The sequence below is a fragment of the Lycorma delicatula genome, chromosome 5, assembly GCF_047948215.1.
Source record: "Lycorma delicatula isolate Av1 chromosome 5, ASM4794821v1, whole genome shotgun sequence".
NCBI classification, from domain to species: domain Eukaryota; kingdom Metazoa; phylum Arthropoda; class Insecta; order Hemiptera; family Fulgoridae; genus Lycorma; species Lycorma delicatula.
The window spans coordinates 178,625,370-178,649,118 of NC_134459.1; the positions used below are offsets into that span (position 1 = coordinate 178,625,370).

Genomic DNA, 23,749 nt, shown 5'->3' on the forward strand with positions numbered 1-23,749 from the left:
TGCATGTAAACGTTTGTGTAGTCCATAGACGCATGACGGTTTCGAAGTTCCAATAAAGGCTTTTTGTACACGAGCGGAGAGGGTCTAAATCTTGAAATAAAGTTCCATCCATGTCGGACCGTAGATCACCAGTTCGATATGCATCTCGTACTTGTCGCATTCTTCTAAAAATTTTAATCATATACGCTTATTGACAATCTTACCTTCGCTAGTAATCATCAACAAAACAACTAACGGATAGTCACGATTCATTGTTTTTACATGTCGCCAACAACGTCGGTCTTTATTTTCACAGTAATTCACTTTGCGACAAACGTAGTTGCCGCAAAACTTCTGACGGGCGCTAAAATATTTGGAACACAAGTTGTTTTGCCGTTTTTGTCGAAAATGTATCGCGTTAGCGTACGGTATACCGTCCTCGTAGTGTGCATGCTTGCCATTGTTACCGGCTATTAACTGATCTCTTTTACAAAAACATCGAAGCCTACTCTATACCGTCCACCGTTGATATCACTCTCCTTATCCATAACAAAAAATCCATGTCGTTTTCCCCATGCAACACCGCACAGACTTAAACCGATCGAATTTCATATCGGTATTTACATGATCTTGATATATGTGATGTAAGTTGAGGACATCTTGTGTGAATATAAGAAGGAGATTTGCGTTGTCCCGTACAAGGTGCTTCCCGGCATTGGAATATGTCTGTCAAATAAAAGCTATCGATGTTGTGTCGTCCCATAGCAAAGTACTTGCGAATATTATGTTGCTTTTCGCAAGCTACATCGTCGAAGATCATTATCGAGTTCGGTTCCGCTTTGTCAGGTGCCATCACATGATCGTTTTCAGAATAGGCAAAAAAGCCGATCTCCGGGACACCAGTCATGACTTGTTCTAGAAAGTTATATTTCGGTTGGTACAGCGATTTAGAAAACACGTAAATATTTCTGAATCGTAAACCGTCCGGTGAGAACAGCAAGTTGAATAGGACATTTGTTTTTCCGCAATTAGACAATCCGCAGATAATAGATCTAATTGTATTCGGTAGAAGAGGTCCATGACGAGACCTTTTTCCCTCTCCACACCCGGCTCCTGTATAATCGTCGAAGTTTTCTAGCGTAATATTACCGACCTGTTGTCGTTCCAACTTCATGTTTATGACTGATCGATTCACTACACCAAATCCGCCTTATATATCCAACTGTTGTGTTTTCCATCGCACCCTTGCCACTTTACAATTAGCCTATCGCCTTTTCTTCGTAAGACTTTCTCGACTCAATACACATTATTTGTAACGTTGGTTTTAGAGAGCTCTTCACCGTAAAATTTACCACTCACCACCTCACCATGGATATCAATCAGCGTGTAAGTAGACGGTCGGGTATTTTCGTGAACCTTATGTACGATAAATATTTCGTTCGACCAATTCGGTAAATATCCTTTGGCGAATGTCTTTTTAAATTTGCTTATACGCACTCGATCGCCAAAATTGAATTTCGGTAAAGTAGGCTTTCGATAGAGTACTGTGTTCAATCGTAAAACAGCAGCTTGGTTTCGTTTGTTTACATCTTTCAGTTTCATTCCGATAGTGCGGTGACTGGTGTTGTTGTATTTTGCGATCATTTTCGGTAGTAATTCTAACCACCTGTAGGTTCCTTGTTCGGTAAATTTTCTCCACATCATCGTTTTCAGTGTTCGATTAAATCGTTTACTATCGACGCTTTTTTATCCGAATGTGTGGAATAGTGATTTATATTGTACGACTGTAATATTCGTTTAACCGACGGATTGTAGAACTCTTTACCCAAATTGGTTTGAAAATGTCGCATCTTGTGTTTATCCAATATGGGTTTGAGGGCTTTAGCGATTTCCGTACCGGTTTTGGTTTTAATCGGTAAGGCAAATGCTAGTTTAGAAAAACAATTTATCATCGTCAATATATAACGATAACCTTTGTTCGATTTCGCATATGGTATCATCTCAACAAGGTCAGCTTGATATAGGTCTGAAATACCTTCAAGTTCAACGCGTCTTGTGGGGTAGTTTCGACGCGCCTGTCGATGGAGCTCTTTAGCTATTGACGCCTTGACGTTCATTGTTGTACTGACCGTATTTCGTGTGTGTGTGTGTTTGGATAGGAAGAGGAAGAAAAAAAAGGATCTTTATTTCTTTTTTTTTACCCGCCTCACCACTCTTATATCCCGGCCTTGGCACCGGCTGTATCGATAAAATAGTCAAATCATTAATTGATTTACAATACTCTAAATCAGTTAATAATTTATTCTCAAGTATCGATTCGGGGGGTTTAGGGTGGTCCTGAAAATGACCGTTTTAAATATATAGATGTGTTTTTTTTCTTAATAAAATTTACAAGAAGTTTTATGTGTTTGGTGGTTATCAAATTGTTGAGGAGGTATGTAGGGTTTTTTTACTTAAGAAAAAAATAACACATAATATAATACAATAATTTATTTTATATTACATACATATTTTTTTTAGTTATAATAATACATAATAGTTTTTTTTAAGAAAGGCGATATATATCCGCATGATAAAAAAAAATTAACAATAGTCATGGTCGTGGGCTATTAGGGTTTCGTTTACGGTTCTTGGTCTACAATAGTCATGACCGTGGGCTATGACCACTTCGTTTACGGTTCTTGGCCTCTTTTCCGGAGTGTTGTCGTCATTGTTGGGTGGGAGTTTACGTTTCTTTTTGTTTATACTGTAATGTCCGTATGGAACTGTGTTGATTTTATTTTCTAATATGTAACGTTTGTCGTCATACGGTGAAAGCGATTTCTTAATAGAAACTTGCGACTTGTTAATAGAAAATATATTGTGCAAAGTGCTTATGATTCCGTACGCGCTCTTGTTCGTAACGGAATCATTAAAAAGACTTTTTTTGTACAGATCGTGTCTAAGATCCTTTGCAATGGATACTCTAGGAATACCCTTTGCTACATTCTTCTCCTTCTTGTCGAATTCGAGAATGTTATACATCTTAGCACGAAGTCCGACAAATTCACGAATAGCTTTTCCATTCATTTCGTCTTTGAATTTACCAAGTCGTTTCTTATTGGTATTACTAAAACATGCGTGATCGCGAGGGTAATTTGAAGTATCGAACCGATCGATATCGTGAAGAATATCGTTGTAAACGTTATCTGTCACGATATGATACATCAGACTATCCGTATCAGTCATTAGAAGATTTATATTATGACCGTACTTTTCCACCATGTAGTCATAGTGGAATTCGTACATGATCATTTTGCTTATGTCCAATACGGTAAATCCGATATATATCGGACGATTAAGGAATATTTCCGTTTTCTCAGACTTACCCCAACGACATCCTTGGTATAGATGTACCAAGCCTTAACTCTCGGTTTTGCAATCACCTTATCCAATTAACGTTCGTTAGTGACCAGTTGGAAGTCTATTCTGTTTCGTACGTTTTCTAAGGACTTGCCATACACCGCGTTGTTCATCAACTTAAAGTCCTTTTCAAAACTGTTTCGTGCTTGTGCACGCTTTTCAGTATTGAAGTCGATGTACGGTTTCAACCAAGGCGACTGGGAGAATTCCAGAACTCTGTAAATGTTTTTCACTTTCAGTCCTAGTCGAGTGTACAATTTTAGGTTTCTGTAATGTAAAACGTAATTTTGTTTGTCGTACAATGTAGTCAATAATTTCTTTACTGGACATGTCTTTATTGTCTTCAAATAGGGGGACCGCATATCATCGGTTGGTACTAAACGTTCTGGTGCAAGAGGGTAATCCTTGTGACGATCGTGCAATTCTTGTGGATACTCAAGATCCACTTCTAAGATGTAGCCCTTTTCACCACGATCGCAAACGCTGTTAATATCGAGATTGTCAATCTCTTCAGTACTCAACCACCTAAAATTAGCGTGTGGCAAGGGCTTAACCATGGCTGTCCCGTAAAGGTTGTTGCAATCGTAATATTGAACCCAGGATGTGGGTTCGGATGGGTCATACTGATCTGGAATGTTGGGATTGTTCGCCTTGGCGTACCTGTTTGAAATCATGGCTACACCGCCTCGTGTTCCTTTTTCGACAAACAGATGCATATCTATGTTGGTCAACAGTTCCAATTTTTGTCGGGTAAATTTTAACATGGAATTCCACGTGAAATGGGTGGTGGAGTAAAAGTGACAGGGGTCTAAACCGTAATATTGCATAGACGTACTTCGGAAATTTTCAAAGACGTCTGCCAACAATAATACGTCGCTAAGAAGATTAAGATCGTGGCAATCGCCTAACGTACTGCAGTCAAACAATTCTCACACGTTTTGAGCGTGGACGTAGTCATCATCCGTTATGTTCTCTCTTCTTAGCGTACTGTAGAATGCCGTCTGCGGTGGAAGTTGGGTTTCGAAAAACTTGTTAATATGGGTCATGTACTCGTACGGGTAAACGCCTTTATGGATTAAACAATTCTTTTCTCGGGTAGCGGGTAACAGTTCGTGAGACGTTTAAATACGGTGTCTTTGTCGTGGCAATCTTTTACAAGATTTTCTACAAGTTGTTCGAGGGACGACGAAAGAAATTGTAAAGAGTCCAAGAACCTCAACGAACTGACGGATAGTGACTGTAATCGCTCGGACGTGTTGGTTATACAGTTTATTTTTACATCGTCCTTATATTTTCCCAGAGCTTGAACTATATGACGACTATCGTAACCGCGAAGGTTATGAAAAAATACCGGAATATGCTCGGTGCGCTTACAATTTAAATTGCACTCGTTATGACATGCACCGAGAAACCGTCCTGTGGTATGTCAGTGATGACGTACACGAGCGTCGTTCAACTCACAATGACAAAGAAAACACTCGATAGCCCTTTGAAATGTTTCAGTGTCTTCGGGAGTCATCACCATCGGTTTTTCGGTAATCATAATTTTGTGCAATCTATCGGCGTGATCGAGCAATTCATCCAACATCTTTTCAACGATATTTTCACCATCGGTTCTCGCTCGGTAGACTATAGGACCTTCACAAATCTGTCTTTCCTCGTCGACGATTACATAGGCGTAACCGGACGGAAGATGATGGGCTACCTTATCGGTAAAACTAGTGTTGGGTTTAGGGGTGGCAGTGTCCATCGGATGTACAAATGATTCAAAGTCTGCATACACCGTATACGGAACGCGTAGCGTGGACGAGTAGTCCCTGAACTTCATCACGCATTCCTTCTCTTTAGCGGGATCGGGTACTCTTATCCTTTGTGCACCGTGTCGCTTACACTCGATCTAATGTTGGTTTAGGTTTTGTGTAGCGACAAGTGGGGCTGATGAACTGAAACGGTGCAAACAGTAAGGGCAATATTGGCTGCTACACCGATGTTTTGTAAGACCTGAAAGGAGACGAGATAGTCCTTTTTTACCTGGTTTGGTATTTATAAGGCAGTAGTGAAATTTATCTCTCGTCTCCCCTGCAAGCAGCAATAGGTGTATGCAGTGGGTACGATCGCGGTTTTCGGTAACACGTACCGGATACACGCGATCGTTATCTTCCTCATAGCCGTAGACATTGATGCTTATTGTGGGGTTCAACACCTCGAAGCGATCAATGTCTTTTACCTTTACTGGATATGATATCCCGTTCATGTTAATTTCATGTTCAAAATGTGCATACCAACTCTGACGATAGTTACGACCTGGTTGGTCATGCAGGTATGCTAGTACGGACCATAGGAAACATTTTTCATCATGCGGATTTTTTACATTAACTATTGCCTCTCTTTTTACAAGTTTTTTTGGTGTTTTTATGAATGTGCTAGAGGCGCCATATAATGGACGGTAACGGATAATATTTAAATCAATATAAATTATTTTATTCATTACCCATCCGCTGCCGTTGTTGATGAATTTGGTCAGTGTCTTTATAATTTTCTCCACTGATTCTATCCATGATTCTTCAACAACGTCGGTGTTATCGTCCAAATTTATCACCGTTCTGATTTTTCCATGCAAGTACAAATTGGTGAATGTTGTTTCTACTCCGTCTTCGAGATGTGTCCGCTTCATCAATTCAACATTTGCTGCAACGTACCTGTAGAAACAGAATAATTTTAGTACATATTGACTACTATTTTTTTAAAGATAAAAGCAGTACATTTAACGTGTTTTTAAATTACCATTTTATGTTGCCGTCAAAACGTCTGCCTTCTTCCTTCAAACAGTTCAGGATGTTCTTCTGATACCGTAGAAGGGTTGAAAGGAGATACATCTCCTCAGTCAGACAGGTCCCATCGAAGACGGATGACGTTATTTCTTATTGCATGGATAACTACCGGTGATACCATTTCTATCTTTTTTTGTAATATCTGAAACAAATTACTATAAAATATATCGTAACATTGTTTTTTTTTCAAAAATGGTAATTGTTTTTTTTGTGTTTCAGACAGTAACAGAAGATATATATTATTTGTTTTTTTTTAAATTTATATATTCATCTTATTTATTTTATTTCATTGAATGTCATTTAATATTACCTTAGTCATATTACATAAAATAACTTACCTAGTTGCTTAAGGTGATGAAAAAACTACACTTAATAGTTTTTTAATTTTACAATAATACCGTGTTCACTGATCACAAATCAGTAAATGAATGAAACAATTTTGCAAAGAGAGGCCGTGTTCACTGATCACAAATCGGTAAATGAATGAAACAATTTTGCAAAGAGAGGGAAGTATATATATTGTATCGACCAATCGTGTCAGTCACACACACACACACACACACACATGTGTGTATGTGTGTGTGAAAAAGCAGGCTTTTTCCTGTTTTATTGTTTTAATCGGAAACCGATAATAAAATAAATTGAGCGGATGTGTGTGTCGACCATAGATAAGCAGGCTTTTTTTCCTGTTTTAATCGGAGTCGAGCGGATGTGAGGGGTGATAGGCGGCTGTTTTCCTGTTCAAGAGTCACGCGTAGGCCGGACGGTTCGTCAGTCGAGCGCCGCATCCCGCACGGTAAACACATCTGCGTCGCTCCGCTGACACACACACGCGCAAACACACGCGCAGCAGACACCGACTCCCGGTGCACGATCTACGACGAGAACCTCTCTCCTTCGAGGTAACGCCTCCCGACGCCGTCGCCTCGACGACCAGGATCATCCTCGAGGTAAGTCTAAATTTTTTTTAGTCACCACCTCCCGGTGCACGAGCCACAACGAAGACCTCGAGCGGGGCGGGCGACGCCTCCTGGTGCAACGACTACTTTGGCTCGGATCTTTTTCGAGGAACGTCCGCGTCGAGGCGCAACGATGATAAGGTTCTCGTCGTGGATAGTGCACCGGGAGGCGGCGGGCGCTGCCTCCCGGTGCACGATCTACGACGAGAACCTTGTCATCGTCGCCACGACGACCAGGATCATCCTCAAGGAACGTCCTAAAAAAACAGGTTGGATAGACTGCAGCTACGACGTCACAATCCAAGATGGCCGACCTAAAACATAACAGGTTGGAAAGACTGCGCGCTACAGCGCAACCGACGTCACAATCCAAAATGGCCGACCGAAAAACAGGTTGGAAAGACTGCGGGTTACGGCGTCACCGACGTCACAATCCAAGATGGCCGACCTGGACGCCATCTTGTCCGCCATCTTGTCCGCCTTTTTCCAAGATGGTGACTGGGGGCTACGGCGTCACCGACGTCATCCAAGATGGCCGACCTGGACGCTATCTTGACCGCCATATTGTCCGCCATTTTCCAAGATGGCGAACAATATGGCCGACAAGATGGCGGACAGCCGCCATCTTGGATGACGTCACTTCCTGACGCCGTACCCCCATTTCCGTACTATTCTCCTGCAGTTCATGTTGTAGTTTCGGTTCGGCTTCTTTTTCAGCACGTTGTCGAACCATTTAAGGGAATTATCTTTTTGCAGCGTGTCGTTTTCTTACTCCTTTCATCTTGTCATCAGTCATATCAGAGGGTTGAGCTATCTCGAAAGGCAACATGCTAGACGTATCCATTTTCTGGTGCAACTCGCTAACCGACCGTTTACTTCCTCCGGTTAGACCTTCCTCTATTACGGAACGCTTAGCAAGCTTCATTCAATCTTCTTCTGTCAGCATATCATACATCGAGCCTATATCGAGTCTCTTATCAAAATTGCGATATTCCTCTTCTTCTTTTTCCCTCAGCTCTTCAGCCGATACTGGAGGCGTCGGTCTCGTCTTTGGATTTATTTCTTTTTTTATTCCCTTTACTTCGCCTTCTTCCGAACTAATTTTATCAGCAAGCTTAATCAAGGGATCGGTAAGAGGTTTAAATTCTATCTGCAGCCTCAGGTCGGACTCGACTCTTCCTTTTACAAAGACGTTATGTTTCCTTTTAATACTCTTCCGGATCTCCGCTACCTCTGCAGAGATCCGCTCGCGATCCTCCAAGAACTCCATTCGTCTTTTGTATGATCCATTCATTGATTCGTTGCGGCTTAAATACGGTCTTGAAAGCTTACGCGATAGATTTTAAAAAGCCTGCACGCTAACGTGCAAGCTAACGTGCGCGCTATCTAAAGGCCTGCAAAGCGTGCAGGCTAGCGTGCGCGCTTTTTGAGGCTTTTAGAAAGTCTGTACGTTAGCATGCACGCTTTTTTAAGGCCTTTTCATGTTTTTTTCAGGCTTTTTCACGTTTTTTTCAGGCTTTCCAATGAAGGTGTCAAAATTAAATCTATACCGGCCTTTATCGATATCTCTTTCTTTATCAATTACTAAAAACCCATTTTTTGACCGGTTTTAGGCCTCGTTACATAGTTCTTTAAATTTTTCAAATGTCACATCAGGTGTCACATGATCGTGATATATATGTCTTAGGTTTCTTTCATCCTGTCGAAAAACCATTAGAAAATTTGCATTGTCGCAAACAAGTTGTTTAGGGATTTTACTATACGTCTGGCTCATATAAAACACATCGATGTTATTGTGACGACCCATAGTAATGTATTTTGTTATGTTATTTTGTTTTTCGCATATTACATCGTCAAATATCATTATCTAATTAGACTCTTTCTTCAGGCGCTACAATAACATCATTATCGCTGAAGGATGGTAACCTATTCCTTCGACATCGGGTAATAAACTAGTTAAAAATAAATATTTAGGCTGGTACAAGGATTTTGAAAACATATATTACTGAACCTCAATCCGCTAGGGTCAAACAAAAGGTTAAAAACTGCATTGGTCTTACCGGAATTTGAGGGAACTGCAACCAAACATATAATATTGTTTGGGAGAAGAGGACTATGTCTTCTTTTTGAATTAAAATCGACTACATCGCCAATTTAACGGTCGAAATTAGTTACCGTCAACCTCCGATCTTGTTCTTCAGCATTCATATACGCTACTGAATGTAATTTAACAGCGAAATTTATTTTATAAGATCTTGCTTTTTTATCCACGAATCCTCTTTCTTGTCGAAACCCAGCCAACAAACTAACAGTTTATTACCCCTTTTCTTTAACATTTTTTCTACCAAGCACACATTACTTGGTTTTACTAAGTTCTTCCGTATAAAAACTTCGCTTTACTATTTCCCTCTTCCCTTTTTTAAGAACGTACGTTATAGGATGTCATTTTTACCTTACAGATTGTAAACACTTCATTCGTCCAATTCGGAAGATATCCTTTCGCAAATGTCTTTTTATACCTACTTATCCTTCCTGATCACCTACATTAAATTTACTTGCAACCGTACATCGACGACGCTTTTTTGCAGTTTTTGATAAATTTATCAACACTTCGCGTTTGTTTTTATAAGAAACATGTTGAGGTTTAAAACCTGTAGACCTGTGCACCCTATTATTATAATTATTAACCAGTTCATCTAATATTCGCGTCCAACGGTAATTTCCCTGCTCGGTAAATTTACGCCACATTTGATCTGAGGGTTCTATTGAGCCGCTCAACTATGACGCCTTTTTATCAGAATATGTCGAATATTAATATTAAATTTTTGTAGTAATAATTTCAATTTAGAATTAAACCATTCCCTGCTGTCATCGGTTTGAAAATGTTTCTTTTAAAATTTTTGAAATATCGGCTCAAGAGCCTTTACAACATCGTCAGCTTTTTTATTTTTCAAAGGAAAAGCAAAAGCATATTTCGAAAAACAATTTATAAGTGTAAGAATATATTTATATCCGCTGTTAACTTTAGAGTATTCAATCATTTCAACTAAATCAGCTTGGTACAAATCTTCTATAGCCTTAAGTTCAAAGTTTTTTAAAAAAATTTGTGCGGGTTTGCTTGTGAAGCTGTTTCGCAATACCTGCTTTCATGCTCATGGTTCGGCGTCAAAATATTTTTTAGAATGCCGACCATCGTTTATATAGCTAAATGAAATAAATAAGGATAAATAAAACAAACAATTATATCATAATTATTTTTTTATTTACATTTTTTATGTTCGAACAAAAAATATTAAGTTACAAGTAATATACAAGATAAAAATTCCACTCTGACAATTTGCTACGTAAATCTTCATATTCGATAACAACCGGTAGATTCAGTTTTAGAACTTCTGTTTTATTACAAAAGTAATCTCCCTTTTTTATAATCTCGATTATCGATAACGGAATTTTCTTTTTTTAAAAATAGATAACAAATGTTTCATTGATATTATCTGGCCTCCAGGAACAAAACCAATAATCCACGAATCGCTAGTGATATCGGACTCGGATTCAAGAGCAGTTTCTTCGTCGGTAGACTCTACTGTTTTCGCTGCGGCTTGATACTCTGAATCAGAGTCAGACTCAGACAAAGATGGAGTTGAAGCCGTGAAGCTCATTGTTTCTTTATGCGACTGCGATCAGTAACTTTCTTAGAACAAATAACGTAAAACATTAGAGAACCGCTTATATACTACGGCTACAACTATGCGCGCGCGCATGAATATGGTGAAAAACTACTCACCTTATACTTGACGTTGGTCAACATGCAGTTCGGCGACGCTTTTTTATGCTCCTCAAGCGGCACATCTTCATCCACCCACTCGAATATTTCAACTCCGCACTCTGCGCATGCTACAGCATCTAACACACCGGTAAAATAAAATCCCGTTTCTAACATATCATCAATACTAGGACGTTTTCTCGTCCAATCCTCGACTGTATTACGTAATAATATATCAAATACATCACTATTTTTAAAAACCATATAACAGACATAAATCTCTTTGGCTGTTTCGCATTCAGGTCTACATTCGTAATGAATTAAACAGCCGTAAAGAAAAATATATTTTAAATCGAAAACAAACCCGCATTCGACACATAAACATTTCTCTTCTAATTGACGAATATGTAATTTCTTCAAATCAGATTTCGAAAGAAGGCGGAATCTGCGACTTAGTACCGCAAAAGGGACAAACATTTTCCAATTCGATTCTCTTGATACGATTATTAATTGTATAGATTTCCAATTCGTATTCCAGCTCCTTTAATTTATTTTTAAATGCTGACAATCTCTCACCATATTCCGCGAGTATATCCTTCTTGGTTTGCGACATCGGTTGTAACTAAAAAACAAAAATCGCATTAAAAATGTTCAAAAATTACCGTATTAAAAATCATTATTTTATATTAAGTTATTTGTGGATGATATGTATGAGTGTAAATGAAGTGTAGTCTTGTACATTTTCAGTTCGACCATTTCTGAGATATGTGGTTAATTGAACCCCAACTAATAAAGAACACCCGGTATCCGCGATCTAGTATTCAAATCCTTGTAAAAACAACTGGCTTTACTAGGACTTGAACGCTGGAACTCTCGACTTCTAAATCAGATGATTTACGAAGACGCGTTCACCACTAGACCAACCCGGCGGATTAGTTACTTATTTACTAGAATTAAACATATATATATTAACATTTAATATATTTTTGATAATTTTACAATTACATATGCAGTTATTACTTAATGCTGGAATTAATCAAACGCCGATATTATTTTTAAATGTATACATTATTTATAAATAATAATATTAACACAAAGATAAAAATATTATTTTATATTAAATTATTTAAATTTCGATTCACTTATCTTAAATAATAATAATAAAAATAATAATGATATCATTTCTGGTAGAACTTTGTACCCTAAACGATCAAATAAAGTAGTATTGCTTTTTAAAATCAACAATTAACTGAAAATACAGAATAAAAACAGTTTTATATAACATTACTGTACACTTCATTAGTATTAAAGTATTACGGTTATAATATATATTTATATTTAAACGAATCCATTTACCACTGTATCGATATTAATTTTGTTTAGTAATAAATTAAACCGCTTTAACAATAACTGTATCAACGTATTAATTCTACAAATGTATATAACTATTACTTTTGGTTACATATTATTTTAAATCATACAATTATATATAAATATTGTACAACTACATGTATAATTATCGTCGGAATTAAACAAACATAATATCGTTTAGAATGCATAGCTACTCTAACATATTAATATTTAATACATTTTTTGGAAATTTTAGAATTACGTATATAATTATTATTTATTGCCGGAATTAAACAGACAAATTTTATTTAAGAACATAATTATTATTGCTGGAATTATACACAAACCACACTATTATTTTAAAATGTACTATATATTAGCGTTAATTATATTTTTGGAAATGCGTTACAATTACATATATATAAAGACAAAATATTATTTCATATTAAGTTATTAAAATAACATTTAACTTACCTTAAATAATAAAAAAAAAAATGGCGACGAGGAAAAGTAAACAAAAGAAGAAGAATAACACAACACAGTATACACTAGTAGAGAGAACAGTAAGAACGCAATAAAAACCGGTAGGATTTGGCGGGCTTTTACATAAAACCGTTAGCCTTGTCATTGAGAGAGATAACTTCGCAAACAAACAAAAACAATGATGTCAGCAAAAATGTTTTAGCATCAGGTACATCCTGAAAGAACAATGTCCGCTGAACTCAATGAAACATTTCTTCATTTGTAGTGTCTTTCTGTAGGCACATAATTTATTGCTACAATTGTCAATAAAACTGAAATATTTCTGATACGACAGCAAGTTTGTCCCCATTAGCTTTTCTTTCGTCCCTAGATGTAGCATCATCAAATCTCATGCATTATAGTAAAAATAAAAATCTTTCTTTGTCCATAGTTCCTCTAAAAGTACCCTTTCCAGTCCTGTCTGAATCAAAAACTGAATCTAGATTTTCCCTATTTGATTTGAAAATTCCTGACAATTACTAAATCTAAAAATGCTTTATTCTCTGCACTGAATTATGATGAACAAAAGTTGCTGTTTCTCCATAATTATTACTAATCTCAGTTATTTTGTAATTGATAAATCAAGAATCTTTTGCAATATACCTTGATCAGTCGTCCGGCAAAAAACATCTACAGGTTCTTCAGGCTCCTTTTGCTAGGTCAGAGCTTTCAAACCTGAGAGATTAGTTCTTGTGTGAATAATGTTATGCTGGCGAGTTACTGAAGTAGAAGGTGGAGTTTTGAATCACTTAAAACCTCTCCATTCTTTTTTTACCTTTTTTGCTGTAGTAATATAATTTTATTGTTTTTCTTCTAGGTTCTCCATACTATAACTCTCCTTGGATCTGATACTCTGCTTCAATAGTATCATCAATTTCTTTTACTTCTTCCTTGTCACTTCTGTATTTTCTTCAATTTCTAACTGAATCTGTTTCATGATCACTATGTTCGCTCACTCCATCACTTAAGTCTTCATCACTATCATAAGGCAAAATTTGGTCTTCTACACATCATCTAAAAATTGTCTTCTTAGCTTATAGTGAGTTTTCAACCATTTCTTATACAAAACAGCCTAAAATATAAATGAACACTAAATAATAAACAAACAAAAAACACAATGTTAAAAATAAAAAAGTTACACACCTACTATCATGGGGTCAATTTCAACCCCAGAAGGTCACCGGATGTGTAATCAGAACAATAACACATTACACAATCTTTATGCATAGTCCAAGGTGAACTAAGAATATTTAACTGGTAACAAAGTCTTGCCACAAAAACACCATTTGCAACTAAAAACTTGCCTCTTGGGGTCTAAATTTGCTCCAGGTTAGTAGTTCACTTTTTATTGCTTGTCTTCTTAATACTTTTGTTAAATTTTCTCCGATTTATGTTTCTTCAGAATATATATATATTTGTCATTCCATATCAAATCACCCAATCTAAAATTAATAAATGGGTGGATGACCATTTTTGGTTTTTGTAATTTTTTTTGTGTATTTTCATTCTCTCATATTTCAAGAGTTCAAAACCATTTTTTTTTTTAATAATTGTTTGTGTGGTCTAGGTTAAATATAACTCTGCTTCGCACGCCAATGCGTTTTTTTGGCATTTGTGATTTTCTCAGTATCTCAGAAACTAATTGACATGACACAAAGTGACATGATTAATTAACAGACATGAAACAGAAATCATTGTATTTTACATAAAGATGATTACATATTATATACTGCATTTTCCTATTTTGTATATTTATGTATAAAAGATATATGTATATTTCTATAATATTTTGTAATTAAAATAAGTATTAGTTATAAATAAGTAATAATTTAAATATTTTTTTAATATTTAAGATATTTATATTTAAAGCTTTAAATCGGAACATTAAGAATGCAAAAAATAATTTTTTTGTACAATTATTTCACTGTGAAAGGAAGTTACATCAGTTCTAATATTTATGATGCCTCCTTCTTAACATAGTTCTAATGCAGGGTCTCTTTATGAATTTTGAAATCTGATGTTCTCTTCCTTTATTTTTTATAAACGATCAAAAGTGCAGGATTTTTCAAAATGTATGATTTTTGTCACCTTATGTCTCTGATGAGGAAGGTAATAGATTCAGAAATTGGTTTGAAGCTCCATAGGAGTGGAATAAGCAGTAAAAATTACAACATTGATATTTTAACATATAAGCAAGATCCCCTCTAGTTATAATATGCCTGAAAAATTGTAAAACTGAAACTTGTTATTTCTTCTTTTAAGAACTAGATCATGTAATAGCAATTAATTGAAATTTTAAGAATTATATTTTTGATTGCAACCACCATTGGGTGACTTGATATGGATTGACCCATGCTTATGTAAAAGTAATTGAAAAAACAAAGCTTTAATATGTTCGCTGTAAAGGTGGAATTTTCTAGTCTTGTTTTGTGCCACATGAATACTTAACTTTTATATCACTTATAACATGCGCTATATGAGGTGCCTAATATTCATGTCTGTAACTTCATTTTCATTTCAAGATGAGCTTTGCACATCTTAGTTCTTAACAAAACTGCTGAATTTCATGAGTCGCAGGTTATTCACAAATGTGTATGTATGTTTTCATTTTTATATTTCATTAATGTCAAAATTTAGCCAGCTCAGTTGACATTCAGGGTGGGAATGAATTGACATCATAGGTAGGTTCTTGCCTATCTATGATGTTTAAATTAAAATCTAAAAAGACTAAATTAGACATAACAAACAAATAGGGTTTTGCACAGGATTTTTAAGAAAAATTTAATCGATAACTTTCTAATTAGACCAATTTTTGACATTGACTTTTTTTTTGTATTTTGTGATCTCCGTTACATTACATCAGAAATTAAGGTACAGAAACATTTATTCTGGTTGTTTTAGAAATGGCAAAAAATCAGTTTGGTTGCAAAACCCTCTATAGGATGTTATTAGTTAGTCTTAAAAATCTCCATGCATCTACCTGATGGAACTGCTGACAATAATTCACATAGTCTTTGCTCAAAAAATAAGGTTATTGTGAAGCACAAAGTCGTCTGTTATGATTACTTTTTATAGTGTTGAGTTTCCTTTAAATGTTTTAAAGGTATTTTGCTATGGAAGATAATGCTATTGAGTTTATGTTAGAAAAATTACTTTTGTAAAAGCCAAGAGAAAAGCAAGACAGTCCAAAACTTGGAAGTGATGTGTTGAAATGAAAAACCAATTTGTTTCCAGGGCTTAGGAAACTGTTAATTTTTTTTTAGAGATAATAGACATTTTTTTACCAATCCTAGTGATGTTATCAAAACTTTAACCGAAATAGAGCAAGATGATGCTTTCCTGGATGTTGATGAGTATGATGACTATTTAGAGGATGACTGAAAAAGAAATCTCAAAAAATTTGTGCATGACACTAGTCTGGCAAGATTCTGATTCTGATTACTCAAATAAAAGGGATATATATATAAATCTATTATTTTATTTGAAAGAAACATAACAAAGTAGGGCAAAAAGGAATTGAAAAAGTTGGCAAAAAAATTAAACCAAAACTTTTTGCACATAATGTTACCTCTGAAATTTTGCTTTTGAGAAAATTATTACTGATTCAGCTTTTCTAGAATCTAATTGTCTATTGCTCGAATGAGTATATGAACAGTAAAAATTATTCAACAGATAGAGATGTAAATTAAATTACTTGAGCTAAAATTATGGCTTTTTTTTCAAAAAAACGTTCACTAAAGTTGAATTGTGTTCAAAAGATTGTGTAGGTGTAGAGATCTTTCATCAGGTCACAGGCCATTCAAAGGATACAAAAAATTTCTATTTCTTTTGCAGTGCTTGAAATTTGAAGATTTTACAACTAGACAAGAGAAAATAAAAACAAATAAGCTAGCTTGTGTTGAAAAATGTTTGATATTTTTGTTGATAATCATAAGAAGTCATAACTTGTCATGGTTTATGAAATGTTATTTGTGCAAGAGAGAGTGGGTTCTTTCAATTTATCCCAAATAAGCTTGAAAATGTAGAATTAAGTTGTATTCTTTGTGTATCACTGATTGAATTAACACAGACAACCTTTTACACGCTACTTATTCTAGTGTGTTAAAATATTGTTTTGCAAGAATAATATTTTTCTAAAAAATTTGACATTAAATATAATGAAATCGCACCTTACTGAAAAATCTACTCTGAGATAATTGCCTGTAGGTTATCAGCATTTATAGAAAGATGTTGCCTAGTAAAACCCAATAGCTTGTGAAAATATGGAGGACCTGTCAAGAATGAAATGCGATAGATGAACTATTTGTGGTTGAACTATAACAGTGTGAAAATTTCAGTGAAATGTAGAAATTGTAATAAATCTATATGAATAAACATTTGAAAATGACTTATCTGTTTCAGAACTAAAAATTATCAAACGTTCAACTTTTAATACTTTATTTTTGATTGTTGATTTACAAATCTTCTAAATTATATAATTAATGTTAAATTCAATTTAGAATTATTTATTAATTGATGTATTCTATTTAGTTAGTAGGTGGAGGTTTAAGCTTTTACAAAGTTGTTTTTGTGTTGTATTCCTGAATGGCGTATTGTTCCACTATACGTCCAGCGGTGTAAAGTCTGTAGACTCGCCAGCCGGAAAGTTAAATGTTTTTAGATAAGAATGAATGATTTATAAATGTTATGCACATGCAGCTAATAAAAAAAACACACTTAAAATCTAAACTTGCGATTTAACATTTAGGATGCTAAAACTCAAAATTCCAATATGCTTAGACACAAATCCTCCAATATAAGAACATCAGATTTGTAAAAATATACAGGAAGGTTGCACCCTTCAAAAGGTCTCGCCTTTTCTGATAAACAAATTTGTAACGGGGTGAAGCGGTTTCCTGAAAAACATCAGGAAATTTCTAGATGGATCGATTCTAATTGAAACATATAATGGATGAGCAGAGTCGATCTCTTTTACGATTTACTAATATGGGTGGTATAAACTTAAGTGTGGTGCGGCACAAAACGTTGAATACAAGCCGAGGGGTAATTTTTTTCCGTGACCTTCTGGATATGGACATTACTGAAATTGCTGATGAGTTACATTTCCATGATGTAGAAGTAAAATGAATAATGAGATGGCAGAGTGGAACGGAAGAACTGTATGTAAATTTCCTTATAATTAACATTTAATCTTCCCCGGTACCACCAGAGAAGATCAAAGTGGGTTACCTGTCAGTTTGAGTATGACCATTCATACCCGACCCACAGTGATGTTTCAAATGTACGGTCACACTACAACATCTTGCTTGAAAACAGATACGTGCTGGACGCACTAAGGAAGGCAACAATGATACTTTGCTATTGATGCTTGCTCTAATGGCATGGAGGTTTTGGATAGGATAAAGACAATAAAAAATCCATTTATGAAGTCAAACTCATTGTGGAAAACTAATCTATAAACATTTTTAAAAAAGAGTACAAACTCTTTTTAGTAGGAAGTAGGAGAGGGAGATAACCTAATTACCTTAATTTTTTACTGCCATAATAATATGGTATATCAAAATTATCAAATTGGTTTATCTTAACCGACAACATAATTTTTCTATAGAAGTCAGAATAAAACTGAAAAAACTGATGACAATAAAACATTGAACATCGATGAAAAAAACATTAAAACCTCTGAATAAAGAAAAAGTATTTAGTCATTGCTGTAGTGAAAGTATTTTGGCTAAAAGTTTGAATGAAATTTATAACGCGGTTTATGTCTGTCTTATCCGTCTAACTCCACAACTTATGGGTGAAAAGACCCGTAAGTTGTCATTGACGACCTGTAAGACAAGCCAACAGGGAAAAAATAGAAATGCCACTCTATTTTGTTTGTTCAGCAAACGGTTCACGTGTGATACACCTTCATCTATTATGAAAGTAGAAATTGTATTCCCATTGTTAGACATTCCCTCTTACCTCCCAAAGGTTTTTGGTGGGATCAAAAAGGGAATTATGATTGTAAATTTAGCGAGTGTGATGCTGTTATAACACAACATTCTACTTTATAGAGATTTTGTGGGGAAGTGTCTGTTTATGAGATTCTTACGTGTAGGTATCTGGCCCTAGTGTAAAAAATATTTCTTTACCAAGTGCATAAAAATAAATATGATATCTGATATGAAAATACAATCTGAAATTCTCTGTATGGTAAAAGCTGGGTTTTATCTATTTCTGGCATGTCATGTAGCTTGACATAAATTATTACGCGTTGAAACTTTCAGACAGAAAGTTTCAGCAAGTAATAATTTTAGAAAAAAAAATGTTATTAACTACTCCTGTTAAATAAAAAGTAAACACCACCATGTAAATGGTGGCTCTTTAAGTAATTGATTGAACTGAGGAAGGTTTTGTAATTTGACTTTTTGGTACTTTATAATAGAGTCAAATATGTTTTAACAATTTTTATGAAATTTGCAGTAAGGTTTCTTGGTATTAGGCAGAATGTTTTATATATAACAATAATGAAGTTTCCATTGTCAAGTTACCTGTTAGTGATAGTGATAATTCTAATTCATTTATTTTCATTCTTTCTCAGATGAGGATTAGATACGCAGTAGATTCTAAATTATTTCACTTCTTACTCTGTCACTAAGCCTCATGTTTGTCTCTGAGACCGTTCTATTATTTTGCATAATATTTCTCAGGATTTAGTAGATAAATCATATTGATTTTTGATGAAGTGGAAATAAAATAAAAATAATTAATGTCTCTAGACACAGTGCTTATGATATTACTAATGTAGTGAAATTATTTTTGATACTGCCTAATCCTGCTACCATCGATTATAATCAACAATTAGGTTTATTAACAGAAGTACTAATTTGTAATCGAATCGTTTAAAACTGTGTAAAGTTTTAAAGATAGAATTAAAATAAAGTTTAGTTTTGAGTAAATCAATATTTTTTACAATTTTATGAATTTAAAAAGTTTCTTATTTATTTTACTGTTTATGTACATGCAAATCAAGAATAAATATTTGTTGCCGATTACAAAACAGAAAAGTTCACTTATTGCACGCGCACATGAGGTATGTTCTGTTATTTATTCGGTAATTGATTCTAACAAAAAGCTAATTCCAATTGATTTCTTTGTTCCCTTGAATAGTGCTTTGTACGTGGCTGAAAAATTTTAAATAGTTAACATTGCAGCCGTTTTGAGTTTTTTTGCGAACTAAGTAAGTAAAATAATCCTTCTGATTTACAATTATTATTTTTGAGAATTTTATTTATTCACTGTTGTCCTTCCACGTCTGTAAAAACCATTTTATATTTTTTATATGCAAATCTGTCAAGTTATTTTCTGTAATGGGATTCAAACGATTTTTAATTTTTTAATTATTTATTTCGTCATAAACTAATCATTAAATGACTTGTAATATAGTTAAGTTTCAACAGGCTTAAGATGTTTTATTTAATCTGTAGAATTCTGTATGTATTAGAGAAAATTTAAATTGTAGTCGCTGACAACTATGTAAGAGACTAAGGGAAAAATAATTTGTGATTCGCTATTTTATTTAAATTTTATAATTTAATACTTTCTTTTTTACGACATAGTTTTCTACTTTCAAGCTTTTTTTTTTGTTTTTAAAATGAAAAAACCCTGTAAGTTTCTAAAGTTTATTCTCTGTTTTATATCGGTTTTAAAATTGATAAATCCTACATCGCTTTTTATTTTTGAAATGTACTTTGGTTGATAATGTAATATCTACATGGTAATTTATTATTTTCAGGAAAAACTTTATGAATAATGCCTAAACAAAAACTTACCGATAGCCGTGCAAAGCAATCTGTTAATAAGGAAGTAAAAAAAACTGCTAAAGGATTTAAATTTCCAGAACATATTTCATCAGGATTTATTATAAAGGATACAAAAAAAAGAGAATGGCAGATACAAAGTACCATTGGTACCGGTGGATTTGGAGAAATTTATAGCGGTCAGTTACTATAATCTGTTTGAGACTTTGTCAAATATTAATTTTTACATTACTGTTTATTAATTTTTTACAGATTAACTGCAAATATTTTTTTTTTTGTCTTCAGTCATTTGACTGGTTTGATTCAGCTCTCCAAGATTACCTATCTATTGCTAGTCATTTCATTTCAGTATACCTACATCCTACATCCCTAACAATTTGTTTTACGTATTCCAAACGTGGCCTGCCTACACAATTTTTCCCTTCTACCTGTCCTTCCAATATTAAAGCGACTATTCCAGGATGCCTTAGTATATGGCCTATAAGTCTGTCTCTTCTTTGAACTATATTTTTCCAAATGCTTCTTTCTTCATCTATTTGCCGCAATACCTCTTCATTTGTCACTTTATCCACCCATCTGATTTTTAACATTCTACTATAGCACCGCATTTCAAAAGCTTCTAATCTTTTCTTCTCAGATACTCCGATCGTCCAAGTTTCACTTCCATATAAAGCGACGCTCCAAACATATACTTTCAAAAATCTTTTCCTGACATTTAAATAAATTTTTGATGTAAACAAATTACATTTCTTACTGAAGGCTCGTTTAGCTTGTGCTTTTCGGCATTTTATATCGCTCCTGCTTCGTCCATCTTTAGTAATTCTACTTCCCAAATAACAAAATTCTTCTACCTCCATAATCTTTCTCCTCCCATTTTCACATTCAGCGGTCCATCTTTGTTATTTCTACTACATTTCATTACTTTTGTTTTGTTCTTGTTTATTTTCATGCGATAGTTCTTGCGTAGGACTTCATTTATGCCGTTCATTGTTTCTTCTAAATCTTTTTTACTCTCGGCTAGAATTACTATATCATCAGCAAATCGTAGCATCTTCTGCAAATATTTCCTTAGACAGATTCAACATTCATTCATTCTCAGTCTGATGCGATGCATTCAGTAGGGCTACAGAGAACAGATTAAACCTTTGCTGATCATCTCATTGAAACAGGACCCGTAGACTTTAACTGCAACATGCAGATTTCACACCGCACAAAAATCAAGATCTCAAGACATGAACAGTAGGAAATTTATGAATATAATTTATTTGACATAACTGTTTTAAATAAACACATTGACGTACCCGTTGAAAGCCAAATATTTTATTCAGCTTTTAATATAGAGGTTTCTTAACCTGTTTAATATAGGTGTTTACAGTGTTGATAACTCCTCTGAAGGAGCTGCATAGTTAGCCTTCAAAAGATTTGAAAGCACAATTTCTATGTACTTTGAAATGAGTTGTGAAATATTCAAAAGACTTAAACTTAAGGTTTTTAATTAGTTTCTTAAATTTTATTTAAACCACCTGTATAAAATGATTAGACTGCCTGTCTAATCTTTTTATACAGGCAGTTTGAATTATTTGTAACCAGTGCATGTAGTTGCACCCAAATGCTAATTACTATTTCAACTTTAATTTTTCCTACTGCTTGTATTTACTCCTCATCATCCTAACAAAAAAAAAAAAAAAAAAAAAAAAAAAAAAAAAAAAAAAATTAAAGTTGTGCTAATACTGTCTAAAAATGAAATTCACTAAATATTAACTTATATCTTTGCCATTATTAATTGTCAGATGTATTGAATATTAATAATGTAACAGTTTCAAACTAGAATGAAAAGTCTTATTTGTAAATTTCTGTAAATTAATTCTCTATATATTTAAATTTGCTTTTCAGTTCTTGCTAATTATTGTTTTTTTTTTTTTTTAGTCATAATTCCAAATGTTTAAGAATATATTTAAGCTCTTGTTGATTATGTACCCCTTAGAAAAATAAAATACATTTTAAAATAGGTAAAGAACAAATCAAGTAAGACACGTGGTACAAATTTTTATTTTTATTAGATAAATTATGGATATATATGTTTGTAATTTAATCCAAGAACTAGTGCTATTAAATAAAACAAATTTTAGGCATTGTTTAGTTGGTAAATGTTTCTACCACCGATTCGAAATAATTATCCTGAGAATAAATTTATCATTATTATTAAACTATACTGTGTAATATAAATCGTAGTAAATTAATAAAGTAAATAATTATTTTATGTAATCCAGTTTTTGTCAACAGTCAATAGGATTAGCTAATAGGTTTACTGGATTAAACCTTTAATCCAGTGAGTCTTTCACTATATTTCTGTGCACTGTAACCTGCCAAAAAATTCTTCTTTTGAAAAAAAACACATATGCTTTAAATGAATAATTCTTTTTTTTTAACTTATTGCATGTATTTCTTAATTTCATTTAGTATTTTAACAAGAGACCTCTACTTCATCAGAATATTTTTTATTAAAATTAGGTAAAATTATACCAAGACTGAATGTAATGCTATAATTTTAAATGTTGAAATACCAAATATAGATAATAATATTACTTGTATTCTTTCATTGCTGTATATCGATCTCCTTCAGTATCTGTTGATGTTTTTCTTAACACCCTTAATGAATGCCTTTCTTTCTTTCTTTTTCCTGTTTAACCTCCGGTAACTTCCGTTTAGATAATTCTTCAGAGGATGAATGAGGATGATATATATGAGTGTAAATGAAGTGCAGTCTTGTACATTCTCAGTTCGACTATTTCTGAGATGTGTGGTTGTTAATTGAAACCCAACCACCAAAGAACACCGGTATCCACGATCTAGTATTCAAATCCGTGTAAAAATAACTGGCTTTTACTAGGACTTGAACGCTGGAACTCTCGACTTCCAAATCAGCTGATTTGGGAAGACGCGTTAACCACTAGACCAACCCGGTGGGTTCCTTAATGAATGCCTAGAGAATTTTAAGAATACAGACAATATTGCTGTAATTGGCGACATTTATATTGATTTGAAGTACAATATTATAAATGAATATTATAATATAATGTTACCTCATGGTTTCATTTCTTATATTAATAAACTTAGTCGTATTTATAATAACTCAACAAC

General features: G+C 34.1%; 1 protein-coding gene across 2 annotated transcripts in view; it reads left to right on the forward strand.

Annotated features, from left to right (window-relative positions):
* LOC142325631 (serine/threonine-protein kinase VRK1-like) overlaps nucleotides 1-23,749 on the forward strand; it is a 161,413-nt gene that overhangs the window by 64,849 nt on the left and 72,815 nt on the right. Inside the window, exons 1-2 of one of the 2 annotated variants that reach the window (XM_075367631.1) lie at nucleotides 13,683-13,845; nucleotides 20,584-20,787. In XM_075367631.1, the coding sequence (XP_075223746.1) occupies nucleotides 20,601-20,787 (187 nt within the window). In that variant the 5' untranslated portion in view covers nucleotides 13,683-13,845; nucleotides 20,584-20,600. Of the gene's footprint in view, nucleotides 1-13,682; nucleotides 13,846-20,583; nucleotides 20,788-23,749 lie in introns of those variants that run through there. The other variant, XM_075367630.1, reaches the window with a different exon arrangement.